General features: G+C 52.6%; 1 protein-coding gene across 11 annotated transcripts in view; it reads left to right on the forward strand.

The window, feature by feature from the left end:
- Positions 1-13,928, forward strand: part of STIM1 (stromal interaction molecule 1) — a 98,910-nt gene that overhangs the window by 32,059 nt on the left and 52,923 nt on the right. For 9 of the 11 annotated variants that reach the window (XM_068395474.1, XM_068395479.1, XM_068395476.1 and 6 more), the window contains 2 exons: positions 3,582-3,715; positions 11,803-11,917. In XM_068395474.1, the coding sequence (XP_068251575.1) occupies positions 3,582-3,715; positions 11,803-11,917 (249 nt within the window). The remainder of the gene's footprint in view (positions 1-3,581; positions 3,716-11,802; positions 11,918-13,928) is intronic. The other 2 variants (XM_068395475.1, XM_068395481.1) reach the window with 1 other exon arrangement.

Consider the following 13,928-nt stretch of genomic DNA (forward strand, 5'->3'; position numbering starts at 1 on the left):
TGCCACCGTTCCTCACGCCCCACGTGCCACGTCCCTGTCTGCTGCTTCAGCTGCTGTGTGTGGCTGTACCAGATGTTTTTCCCAGGTCCGACCTGGACAGGCTGGATCGAGGCCACTGTGTGAGGGTCACCAAGGGCAAGTGTCGGGTCCTGCACTTGGGGCACAACAACCCCCCGCACCGCTACAGGCTGGGGGGAGAGGGGCTGGAAAGTGCCTGGGGGAAAAGGACCTGGAGGTGTTGGTCGATGGTGGCTGGATATGAGCCAGCAGTGTGCCCAGGTGGCCAAGAAGGCCACCAGCACCCTGGCTTGTATCAGCACTGGTGTGGCCAGCAGGACTGGGGCTGGGATTGTCCCCCTGTGCTCGGCACTGGTGAGGCCGCACCTCGAATCCTGGGTGCAGTTTTGGGCCCCTCACGACAAGAAAGACCTTGAGGTGCTGGAGCGAGTCCAGAGAAGGGCAACGGGGCTGGGGAAGGGTCTGGAGCACAAGTGTGATGAGGAGCGTCTGAGGGACCTGGGGGGGTTTAGCCTGCAGAAAAGGAGGCTGAGGGGAGACCTTCTCGCTCTCTACAACTGCCTGAAAGGAGGGTATAGCGAGGGGGGGTCGGTGTCTTCTCCCAGGTAACAAGTGATGGGACGAGACGAACCGGCCTCAAGATGTGCCAGGGGAGGTTTAGATTGGAGATCAGGGACAATGTCTTCATGGAAAGGGTTGTCAAGCGCTGGCACAGGCTGCCCAGGGCAGTGGTGGAGTCCCCATGCCTGGAACGATTCAAAAGCCGTGTAGATGTGGTGTGAGGGACAGGGGTTAGTGGTGGCCTTGGCAGTGCTGGGTTAAGGGTTGGACTCGATGATCTTAAAGGTCCTTTCCGACCAAAACGATTCTGTGGCTCTATGACCAGAGACTCTGTCAGTCCAGGTGTCCCTTATCTCCACCAGCTTCCTACAGCAGCTGGCCATCAGCAGTGCAGGGGAGAGGACAGCCCCTCTGTGCCGGGGAAGGAAGAGCTTTCTGAGCTTGCTCATTGGTTTGGTCACCAGTTTTCAGGGCTGCTGGACTCTTCTGGCTTGCGGATGACTACGAGTTAGAGCAGAATAAACTTCCCGAGGTTTGTGAAGCAGCAGGACACCAGCCCTGCCTCTTCAGGAGTGCACAAGTAGCCTCCGTCATCGTCCAAGTCATCCTGCCGTATCCATGAGGAGGAGCAGCATGTTCCAGTGCTGATTTTCTTCTCCTTCAGCTAATGAAGGCAGAAACCCAAAGCTTTAGGCTGGGTCTGTTTTTCCTGAAGCTGTTTTACATTTTCTCCTGGTTTTTCCACAACAACACAAGGTAGAACGAGGAGATTGTGCCTAATAATGATCTTTCTAGATAATGAAACCAAACCTATAAATTCAGCCCAAATGATGCCAGTTCCAGGCCTGGCAACACTTGTAACCTACAGAAGTGCTGTGGTACAACTTGTGTTGTCATCCTGGAGAGAAGTCACCAAAGAAAACCCAACCCCAAGCCCCGAGTGGCTGGATATGGGGGTGGGTGGAGGAGCAGGGTGCTGGGGGGTGGTGTGGTACCCCAAGGGTGCGGAGCACAGCTCGGGGGTTTATTCTGGGATGGGTACACCTCATGCCAACCCAGTGGGTGAAGCGTGGGTGAGTCTTGTTCGTTGATGTGGGCTTCTTCTCAGCCGGCTTTGCACAACTGGGAGTCTGTGCTGGTGAGATCTACGTTAGAGCATCCCCAGCCATTGGTCGTGTTGGGACGAAGCCAGCCAAGAGCTGCTGTGGTGTTACCCACACATGTTCCCTGATGCGTGCCCGCCTGTAGCCTGATTTCTTGTTGGTGCTGTTTTGCAGCAGTAGATCATAGAATCACAGACTGGTTTGGGTTGGAAGGGACCTTAAAGCCCATCCAGTCCCAACCCCCTACCACGGGCAGGGACACCTTCCACCAGACCAGGTTGCTCCAAGCCCCATCCAACCTGGCCTTGAACACTGCCAGGGAGGGGGCAGCCACAGCTTCTCTGGGCAACCTGGGCCAGGCTCTCACCACCCTCACAGCCAACAATTTCTTCCTCAGATCTTATCTCAATCTCCCCTCTTTCACTTTAAAACCATTCCCCCTCGTCCTGTCACTCAACAAAAACAGGGGCCTCCCCTTGATAGATGTGGTTTGTCTGTGGGTCACCAAAGGCCACCTTAGAGAAGTGGGGTGTCTGAATGGCCTTGGGGTCTGATGGTGTGGCAGGGCTTGCTGCACTGCTCTAGAGCTGGCTGAGGTTGTACGTCCTGGGGACATGGGACTGTAGGTCCTGGGGACACGTGGCTGTAGGTCCTGGGGACGTGTGGCTGTAGGTCCTGGGGACGTGTGTCAGTCCCGTGGCACCCCCCAGCAGTGCTGCGGGATGGATGGATGGATCAGCCACATTTGGGGCTCACGTGGACTCAGGCACACAGGAAAATTTAAAGTGTTAGTCTTGAAATGTAGAAAAATATGTGAAAACAAGCCAGAAGAGTCCATTTCGTAATCAGGAAGACGGGTAACGGGTTTTTAATTGGCGTGTTATGTAAACAGAGAGCTCTTACTCTCAGAATGGCCCCGCTGGACGCTGTGCCAACACTAACAATCTCGGAGTGAGAAATGAAGCTTGTGAAGTAGGAGGTACAACAGAGCTGCCCCTCTCCTGCCAGCGGCAGCATGTGGGCAGGAGGACGCCCCGGCTGGGAGCCCTCGGGGCCGTTGAAGGACCTGGGCTGGGAGGAGCAGCCTGGCTGAGGCCGTGGCTGCCATTTGCCGTGGGGATTTCATGGACAGAATCCCAGAATCAATGAGGTTGGAAGAGCCCTCTGGGCTCATCGAGTCCAACCATTGCCCTGACACCACCATGGCAACTAGACCAGGGCACTAAGGGCCATGTCCAGGCTTTTCCTAAACCCCTTCAGAGATGGTGACTCCACCACCTCCCTGGGCAGCCCCTTCCAATGGCTAATGACCCTTGCTGAGAAGAAATGCTTCCTAATGTCTAAGGACACACATACCCCTGCTGGGAGTGACAGCACTGGGAGGGTCTGACCTACGAGGAACGGTTGAGGGAGCTGGGGGTGTTTAGCCTGGAGAAGAGGAGGCTCAGAGGTGACCTTAGTGCAGTCTACAACTACCTGGAGGGAGGTTGTAGTGCAGTGGGAGTCGGCCTCTTCTCCCAGGCAACCAGCGCTAGGACAAGAGGACACAGCCTCAAGCTTGGCCAGCGGAGGGTCAGGTTGGCCATTAGGAAGAATTTCTTCTCAGCAAGGGTCATTAGGCATTGGAAGGGGCTGCCCAGGGAGGTGGTGGAGTCACCATCTCTGGAGGGGTTTAAGAAAAGCCTGGACATGGCACTTAGTGCCCTGGTCTAGTTGCCATGGTGGTGTCAGGGCAATGGTTGGACTCGATGATCCCAGAGGGCTCTTCCAACCTCATTAATTCTGTGATGCTTTCTCTAGTGCTCGGCAAGAGCTTTTCAAACACAAGAAGCTTAGTGAGAAAACAGGCCGGTGATATCTTTGGTACAGGCTGCCTGACATTGGTGTTCTCTTCCTCAGCAGAGTTCTGCCGCATCGACAAGCCCTTGTGCCACGATGAAGACGAGCAGCTCAGCTTCGAGGCCGTCCGCAACATCCACAAGCAGATGGATGACGATGCCAATGGCAACGTGGACGTGGAGGAGAGCGACGAGGTTAGTGCTCGACTGCTTCGCTGTCCTCCTCCCACGCAGCCCCTGCTCTCGCAGAGGGCCCTTCTGTCACGGGCAGGGCTGGCGTGGCGGGTGCTGAAATCCAGGGGTGAAGCTCTCGGGCTGTTGGCTGCCTCTCTCTTCACCTGCGGAGGAGGCAATGGGCCACCTTGAGCCAAGTTGCTGAGCCAGCCGGTGTATTTCAGTGCTGTGATCTTTAGTGTCTGTGGCTTTTCCTCTGTTCTGGGGGTTTCTACACAGGCTGAGAGAGCTGGGGCTGTTCAGCCTGGAGAAGAGAAGGCTCCGGGGAGACCTTCTAGCACCTTCCAGTACCTGAAGGGGCTACAGGAAAGCGGGAGAGGGGCTTTTGACAAGGGCATGGAGTGACAGGACGAGGGGGAACGGTTTTAAACTGAAAGAGGGGAGATTGAGATGAGATCTGAGGAAGAAATTCTTGGCTGTGAGGGTGGTGAGAGCCTGGCCCAGGTTGCCCAGAGAAGCTGTGGCTGCCCCCTCCCTGGCAGTGTTCAAGGCCAGGTTGGATGGGGCTTGGAGCAACCTGGTGTGGTGGAAGGTGTCCCTGCCCGTGGCAGGGGGTTGGGACTGGATGGGCTTTAAGGTCCCTTCCAACCCAAACCAGTCTGTGATTCTGTAATTCTATGATTAATCTTTTTCTGCACACCAGGTATTATCAATTTATTCCAACAGTGAAAGACAAGGAGGTTGGTTTACGTGATTGTTGTTATTATTTCATTCCTTTTTTAATCGTGGGGTTGGGAAACACCTCTGAATTCCCACTGAGCCTCTGTCACTGGTGAGCAAACACACTGGCTGCTCTCTCCTTCCCATTCCAGTGCTTGCTATGTTCTTCCACCAGCCCGGCTGAAACTGTGACAGTCCATGCGTGTGTGTAGTGCTGGAGAAAGGAACCAACTTTTGTTGTCTTGGCCTTGGAGATTTTAGCTGGTAACTTTATGGAAGAGAAATAAAATTGTTGTTTTCTTACATGAGCACCAATGCCCAGGAGAGTGGTTGATGCCCAGGAGAGTGGTGGAGTCCCCATCCCTGGAGGGATTCAAAAGCCGTGTAGATGTGGTGCTGAGGGCCATGGGTTAGTGGTGGCCTTGGCAGTGCTGGGTTAAGGGTTGGGCTCAATGACCTTAAAGGTCCTTCCCAACCCAAACGATTCTGTGTTTCCAGTAGAAATAAGTGACTACTAGAAAAGGCAGAGCTGTTTGTTTATGACGCTGCCTCGGTTGCGATGGATGCTCGTTCACAAGGCTCTGCTCAAGGTGTGGAATTCTGTCTTATAAGGAGAATGGCATCGAGATACAAAAGTCGAAGTGTTAGAAGCTAAAAGCAAGCAGAGTGGTGAAGGGATCTGCTGCCAGTTCCCAGATCTGCTTGGATCACAGGGTCCCAGTTCTCCCGATCCAGAGGAGGGCAACGAAGGTGGTGAAGGGTCTGGAGGGTCTGACCTCCGAGGAACGGCTGAGGGAGCTGGGGGTGTTTAGCCTGGAGAAGAGGAGGCTCAGAGGTGACCTTAGTGCAGTCTACAACTACCTGAAGGGAGGGTGTATTGCAGTGGGAGTCGGCCTCTTCTCCCAGGCAACCAGCGCTAGGACAAGAGGACACAGCCTCAAGCTTGGCCAGGGGAGGGTCAGGTTGGACATGAGGAAGCATTTCTTCTCAGCAAGGGTCATTAGCCATTGGAAGGGGCTGCCCAGGGAGGTGGTGGAGTCACCATCTCTGGAGGGGTTTAAGGAAAGCCTGGCCATGGCACTTAGTGCCCTGGTCTAGTTGCCATGGTGGTGTCAGGGCAATGGTTGGACTCGATGAGCCCAGAGGGCTCTTCCAACCTCAGTGATTCTGTGTGTGACTCTTGGTCTGTTTTCTCTTTAGTCTTTGTGAAAACCTTTAGCTCTTCTAGATTTCAAGACCTACTTTAAAGTGGTTTCTTGATTCTCCTGGAAAGAGAATCAAGTATGGGTGTGTTTGGTTTGGATTAAAAGACCTGACTGAGCAGAAAGAGGGAGACACAGAAGTGTATTTTTAAAATATTCTAATTACAGGTGAAATTTTATCCAACAACTTTATGCTCTCCTTAAATCATCGTTGCATTTTTTTCTTTCTGGAAGTGAATTTTCAATGAAGTTTAGGATGACATCGGTGACCTCGATTAAAATGAAAGAACCATCCCTCAGGAGGAAATCTTCTAATTAGCGATCTATTTCTGCTCCTCACACTCACTCCAAAGGCAGCTCCAGCTGCTTAGGGGCAACTCTGATGTAGGTTCAGAGCGACGGGTCTCTCGGACGCTGGTAGCCTGGTTTCCTGAGGAAATAAGGGTTATCACAGAATCACTGAGGTTGGAAGAGCCCTCTGGGCTCATCGAGTCCAACCATTGCCCTGACACCACCATGGCAACTAGACCAGGGCACTAAGTGCCATGTCCAGGCTTTTCTTAAACCCCTCCAGAGATGGTGACTCCACCACCTCCCTGGGCAGCCCCTTCCAATGGCTAATGACCCTTTCTGTAAAGAAATTCTTCCTGATGTCCAACCTGACCCTCCCCTGGCCAAGCTTGAGGCTGTGTCCTCTTGTCCTATCGCTGGTTGCCTGGGAGAAGAGGCCGACTCCCACTTCACTACAACCTCCCTTCAGGTAGTTGTAGACTGCACTAAGGTCACCTCTGAGCCTCCTCTTCTCCAGGCTAAACACCCCCAGCTCCCTCAGCCATTCCTCGCAGGTCAGACCCTCCAGACCCTTCACCACCTTGGTCGCCCTCCTCTGCACTCGCTCCAACACCTCAACATCTCTCTTGAAGTGCGGGGCCCACAACTGGACACAGGATTCAAGGTGCGGCCTCACCAGTGCCCAGTACAGAGGGACGATCCCTTCCCCAGACCGGCTGGTTACACTATTCCTGATAGAGGCCAGGATGCCATTGGCCTTCTTGGCCACCTGGGCACACTGCTGGCTCACGTTCAGCCGGCTGGCGATCAGCACCCCCAGGGCTCTTTCTAACCACTCTTCCCCCAGCCTGTAGCGCTGCAGGGGGTTGGTGGGGCTGAGGTATCAGACCCGACACTTGTTCTTGTTGAACCTCACGCCGTTGGTCTCGGCCCATCGATCCAACCTGTCCAGATCCCTCTGCAGACCCTTCCTACCCTCCAGCAGATCGACACTCCCACCCAGCTTGGGGTCATCTGCACATTCACTGAGGGTGCACTCCATCCCTACGTCTAGATCATCTATAAAGATACTGAACAGCACCGGCCCCAGAACTGAGCCCTGGGGAACACCGCTGGTGACCGGCCGCCAGTTGGACTTTGCCCCATTCCCCACCACTCTCTGGGCTCGGCCATCCAGCCAGTTTTTAACCCATTTCAGAGTCCAAGATAAAGCCTTCTGCAACTTTAATGGACATTGGTAGCTCGGAGAAGATATTAAAGTTGGTGTGCGCAGGGAAGCAATGCCTGGTGAGCTCTGCAGTCACTTGGTCCCCTTGGTACCTGCACAGCAGCGAGTTGGTGGACATGTGCACCCCTTGCCTGGGTGGTAGGTGGTGTCCAGGAGGGATGATGAGCAGAGATCCAGGGATGTGGGAGGAATGTAAAGGTTTGGGGGGGAAATGCAAAAATTGTGTGAGTAGTTGGAGTTTCTCCAGATTAAAAAACATGATGAAAACACTCCAGGAAACACACGTCATGGAACTGCACGTTTAGAACCGTGGTTTCAGCCACCAAGACAACAGGTTTCTCCTTACCAAGGGACCTGTGTGACTCGGACTCCTCACCCCTGTTAGAGTGGAGAAAAGCGTACTGGTACCTGGAGAAGAGGAGGATCAGAGGTGACCTTAGTGCAGTCTACAACTACCTGGAGGGAGGTTGTAGTGAAGTGGGAGTCGGCCTCTTCTCCCAGGCAACCAGCGACAGGACAAGAGGACACAGCCTCAAGCTTGGCCAGGGGAGGGTCAGGTTGGACATGAGGAAGCATTTCTTCTCAGCAAGGGTCATTAGCCATTGGAAGGGGCTGCCCAGGGAGGTGGTGGAGTCACCATCTCTGGAGGGGTTTAAGAAAAGCCTGTACATGGCACTTAGTGCCCTGGTCTAGTTGCCATGGTGGTGTCAGGGCAATGGTTGGACTCGATGAGCCCAGAGGGCTCTTCCAACCTGGTTGATTCTGTGATTCTGTGATGTGCTCACTGCAGCCACCACCGCCCCTCCGCAGAGCCCTTGGGGTTTGTTTTGGTGACCGTGTGCTGAAGGAAAGCTGCCAGAGATCACTTTTCCTTTCTGTGCTCCCCGAGCTAAATATACAGAGCAGCAGCTGATCCCTCGGGTCCCGGTGGGAGCTGGCAGCCGCGCGCTGCGCAGCACCGGTGACATTGCTGCGTTCCCCTAAGGTCATGCGTTGAAGAGCTGGAGGCCGAGGACATCGCCTCTTCCCACCGCGGGTTGGCACAGCTGCCAGCCAGCACCGCGCCGCTGCCTGCGGCACCCCGAAGGGCAGGGGGCTGCCTGGCTCAGCCTGCCTGGATGTTCACAGCATCACAGACTCACAGAGTGGTTAAGGGTGGGAAGGCACCTCTGGAGATCATCCAGCCCAACCATTGCCCAAGCAGGGTCACCCAGAGCACGTTGCACAGGGTCGTGTCCAGGCGGGTTTGAATATCTCCAGAGAAGGAGACTCCCCGCTCCCTGGGCAGCCTGTGCCAGGGCTCTGGCACCCTCACACCAAAGAAGTTCCTCCTCATATTCACATGGAACTTCCCATGTCTCAGTTTGTGCCCGTTGCCCCTTGTCCTGTCGCTGGGCACCACTGAGAAGAGTCTGGCCCCATCCTCTTGACACCCCCCTGAGGTATCTGTGAGCATTGATAAGATCCCCCCTCAGTCTGCTCTTCTCCAGCTGAACAGCCCCAGCTCCCTCAGCCTCTCCTTGCAGCAGAGATGCTCCAGCCCTCTGACCATCTCCGTACCCCTCTGCTGGACTCTCTCCAGTAGTTCCTGGTCTGTCTTGAACTGGGGGGCCCAGAACTGCCCACAGTTACTCCAGGTGTGGCTTCACCAGGGCCATGTAGAGGGGGAGGAGAACCTCCCTCGACCTGCTGCCCACACTCTTCCTCACGCACCCCAGGACACCATTGCCCTTCCTGGCTCCAAGGGTACGTTGTTGGCTCATGGTGAAGTTGTTGTCCACCAGAACACCCAGGTCCTTCTCTGCAGAGCTGCTCTCCAGCAGGTCACCCCCAACCTGTACTGGTGCGTGGGGTTATTCCTCTCGAGGTGCAGGACCCTACACTTGCCTTGGTTGAACTCCATGAGGTTCCTCTCCGCCCAGCTCTCCAGCCTGGCCAGGTCTCGCTAATGGCAGCACGGCCTGTTGGGGTGTCGGCCACTCCTCCCAGTTTGGTGTCACCACAAACTGGCTGATGGTATACTCTGTCCCTTTGTCCCTGTTCCCACTGGTGTCTGCAGGATGGGAGGAGCAGCCAGAGCTGTCGGTGGGCTGGGAAGCTCGAGAGCGGTGAGGTGGCAGCCTCAGGCCGCGGGTCCCTACTGATGGCCTCGGTCACATCTGCTGGGGATTTGTGGAGAGCCTGGAAAGTTAAAACTTCCATCCATCCTGAGCTGGGAGGGAGGTGGGAACACACCAGAGCACGTTATTATCCCAGATGCGTTCCCTGAGTGGATTGTGATGTAGCTGCAGACCACACTCACTATATATATGTATATTTTTCGTTAGTGGCTCAACCGACAGTGCAAACCCCTCGCCTCCGGCAGCTGGTGATTTTTTCAGCTTTGATTTGAAGGTGCAGGTCAAATCTAGTAGGAATTTTGTTTGGTTCTTACTCCATTGACATAAAGTTGTTCCCTTCGTGCCGTTTAGTTCGATACTTGGTGATATTATACAGAATCACAGAATCAATGCGGCTGGAAGAGCCCTCTGGGCTCATCGAGTCCAACCATTGCCCTGACACCACCATGGCAACTAGACCAGGGCACTAAGTGCCATGTCCAGGCTTTTCTTAAACCCCTCCAGAGATGGTGACTCCACCACCTCCCTGGGCAGCCCCTTCCAATGGCTAATGACCCTTGCTGAGAAGAAATGCTTCCTCATGTCCAACCTGACCCTCCCCTGGCCAAGCTTGAGGCTGTGTCCTCTTGTCCTATCGCTGGTTGCCTGGGAGAAGAGGCCGACTCCCACTGCGCTACAACCTCCCTTCAGGTAGTTGTAGACTGCACTAAGGTCACCTCTGAGCCTCCTCTTCTCCAGGCTAAACACCCCCAGCTCCCTCAGCCGTTCCTTGGAGGTCAGACCCTCCAGACCCTTCCCCAGCTTGGTCGCCCTCCTCTGCACTCGCTCCAACACCTCAACATCTCTCTTGAAGTGCGGGGAATTCAAAGAAAAATCTGGCATCCTGAATGCTCAGGTTATATTAATTTATTATCCTCTATCTGTATTAAAGTTAGTTTAACAGAAGTAGTTACTGAATATTTCCTGGCTTGTCTTACCAGGAACAGGAATCTTCAGACGGGTTCACAGAGTATTTCTATTCAGTTTGACCTGCCAGCCTTGTGCAGTAACTAAGAAAAAATATGTAACTAATTCTTTAATATGTGTCTGTAGGTATATGTATATATATCTATATATATATATCACTAAAAAATACTTAATGCTTTAATACGTGTCTGTATATATATGTCTACACACACATGTATGTGTGTGTGTGTGTAAATGCCTTTATATATGATATATCTATATAAAATCACAAGTTATTTTCAGTCCCCCGAAGTTCATTTGCTCAGATACCACCTGGGTTAGGAAGCATTTCTTCTCAGCAAGGGTCATTAGGCATTGGAAGGGGCTGCCCAGGGAGGTGGTGGAGTCACCATCTCTGGAGGGGTTTAAGAAAAGCCTGGACATGGCCCTTAGTGCCCTGGTCTAGTTGCCATGGTGGTGTCAGGGCAATGGTTGGACTCGATGAGCCCAGAGGGCTCTTCCAACCTCATTGATTCTGGGATTCTCTGTGATTCTGGGTTGCCAGAAGAGCGTGGTGTGGGCAGGGCCATTCTCTTGGGGCTGCACTTCCAGCTGATTCAAGATGTTGCCGAGGTCGAGCTCCTAGCGCTGAGTGTGGTGTGTGAGTTACGTACAGGAATCCCTGGTAGCACTTGCGTGGACCAGGAGCTCATGCAAAGAGCAGAGCCTGTTATTTGGCAGCGTTGGGTGATTTCCATGACCTACATTTTGGTGCAATCAAATCCAAGGTCTTGCAGAACCAAAAAAGCACTTTCCATCTGGCAAGTCTCCCACCGCTCCCTGGACATGGCTGGAAGTTGAGGATTTGCTGAAACCCAGAAAACCACATTTAAGCTTTGCCTTGGCTTTGAGCAGGGAGTAACTTGTGGGTCTGATCCTGCAGTGCTGGATTTGTGATGGAGAAGGTTACATGGTAACACCTACCTGAACGCATGTGTTTGCAATAATGGAACAAAGTTATGAAGCCTGGAGAAGAGAAGGCTCCAGGGAGACCTTCTAGCACCTTCCAGTGCCTGAAGGGGCTACAGGAAAGCTGGAGATGGGCTTTTGACAAGGGCATGGAGTGACAGGACGAGGGGGAACGGTTTTAAACTGCAAGAGGGGAGATTGAGATGAGATCTGAGGAAGAAATTCTTGGCTGTGAGGGTGGTGAGAGCCTGGCCCAGGTTGCCCAGAGAAGCTGTGGCTGCCCCCTCCCTGGCAGTGTTCAAGGGCAGGTTGGATGGGGCTTGGAGCAACCTGGTCTGGTGGAAGGTGTCCCTGCCCGTGGCAGGGGGTTGGGGCTGGATGGTCTTTAAGGTCCCTTCCAACCCAAACCATCTGTGATTCTACGAACTGAGGAAATGATGTAGTTTTAATCTGAGATTAAAAGACCAGAGATGCTTCATCTCAGACTTACTAGGACTTTGCCACACAAATTATGGTGTGACAATCTGTGGATGTAATGGTAAGGAAGGCAGGTGAAAGATTTATTTTTTCAATGCTCCTTGTCTCTTGAAAAGATGAATCAAAGAATAATCCTGTTGTTTATTCTTCTCCTAGTTCTTGAGGGAGGACTTGAATTACCATGACCCAACAGTCAAGCACAGCACCTTCCATGGAGAAGACAAACTCATTAGCGTGGAAGACCTCTGGAAGGCCTGGAAGACATCTGAAGGTAAAGAAGACAAACAACTGAAATCAAACAGCCCCCTCCACCCCCCTTGCCATGACACTGATAAACACTCTGGATCTCATACAACCTTGGCCAGGGGAGGGTCAGGTTGGCCATGAGGAAGCATTTCTTCTCAGCAAGGGTCATTAGCCATTGGAAGGGGCTGCGCAGGGAGGTGGTGGAGTCACCATCTCTGGAGGGGTTTAAGAAAAGCCTGGCCATGGCACTTAGTGCCCTGGTCTAGTTGCCATGGTGGTGTGAGGGCAATGGTTGGACTCGATGAGCCCAGATGGCTCTTCCAACCTGGTTGATTCTGTGATTCTGTGATCATGTGTGTGTCCCTCCCAGGGGAGCCGTGCTGCTGCTGCTGCTTTTGCTGCCCTGTACAAGCACTCTTCCAGCTTCCTTTTTTCTTGGAGGACCTTTCAGGATTTCATTGGTCTTGGTACTTCCCAACTGTTCATGCTGGCGTCTGATTATGGCCATAAATGTATAAATTGTTGTTTCATTTCTGTGCCCCTATAAATGTGTGTTAAAATAAAGCCAAGTACTGTCCTATTCCAGGTTCTCCTTCACATCCCCACTTTCAGCTGGTATTTTTATGGGGTTATAACATCCTAAATATTCAGTAGAGCTGCGTGGGAGTTGTCCTACAGATTGTGTTTTCCTTAGAGGAAATTTGCTGAGCCTGAAAAGCTCCTTAATCTAGTGAAGAGACGGTAGAGTGAAATCCTAAACCTAGAAATGTACATAGATATATTTGATGTCGAAGGAAGCTGCAAGCTGTTATGAAATGGTCTTGTTCATCACACCCCAGGGAGGTGGTGGAAGTTCAGTCGCTGGTAAGAAACTTCTTGAAACTTCTGAATCTTGGAAGAAACTTTGAAGTTTGTAAGTGCTGCCCTGGCTGCTGCGTGCGGGCTGCCTTCTGCTTAAGAAACTTTCTATTCTCAGTTTCAGGCTTCATTACAGGATGATATTTTGTCTTAAGGGCAGTAGTTCTAATCAGAAAAATCTTCAATGAGTTGCAAATGAAGATGTGAGGGAGGGTATGGAAGTAGGAAGGTTGCACTTCTGTGAAACACGGGAGTAGTGTTGGCTGTACGGTGCATTTTGATTTACTTACTGCACTGCGAGTGGTGTGTTGGTGTAGATCAATGAATTACAGACTGGTTTGGGTTGGAAGGGACCTTAAAGCCCATCCAGTTCCAACCCCCTGCCATGGGCAGGGACACCTTCCACCAGACCAGGTTGCTCCCAGCCCCATCCAACCTGGCCTTGAACACTGCCAGGGAGGGGGCAGCCACAGCTGCTCTGGGCAACCTGGGCCAGGCTCTCACCACCCTCACAGCCAAGAATTTCTTCCTCAGATCTCATCTCAATCTCCCCTCTTTCAGTTTAAAACCGTTCCCCCTCGTGCTGTCACTCCATGCCCTTGTCAAAAGCCCCTCTCCAGCTTTCCTGTAGCCCCTTCAGGCACTGGAAGGTGCTAGAAGGTCTCCCTGGAGCCTTCTCTTCTCTATGTTGAAGATTCATCGTGGTGATGTATCAGATCTTTCTGTGACCCGTGGCACGGGCCGTTTCTGCCCTTTACGCCTCCTCCTGTGCTTTTCCTTTTCTCTCCTCCCTTGTCGTCATGTCGCTCTCAAGACCTGGAACATCCTTTTTTGTGATATTTTAATTGTTGCTCTTCCCTTCACCTGCAGTCTTGTCCCTTCCTTCTGCCCTCCAACGTCAGGTAATCTTATCAACCCCCAATACTTGAAAAATTGGATTTTACTCTTCTGGTCAATTTATCAACTATAAAAATTCCCATTTCTCATTCGTGTCCTGTTCCATTTGTATTTGATTTTTCTGTCTCAGCCATTAAATTTCTTGGGGGTAGGACGTGCTCAGTGTTTCCAAAGCGCTGTGTAGATAATTTTAAGTGATTTTCTACTCCCTCACAGTCCCAGGAGGGCTGAGGAAATACTGAGGTGCAGCGTTTGAGAGGCGGTTTGAGAACACGGTGCTT

Source organism: Nyctibius grandis, chromosome 2 (assembly GCF_013368605.1).
Source record: "Nyctibius grandis isolate bNycGra1 chromosome 2, bNycGra1.pri, whole genome shotgun sequence".
Classification (NCBI taxonomy): domain Eukaryota; kingdom Metazoa; phylum Chordata; class Aves; order Nyctibiiformes; family Nyctibiidae; genus Nyctibius; species Nyctibius grandis.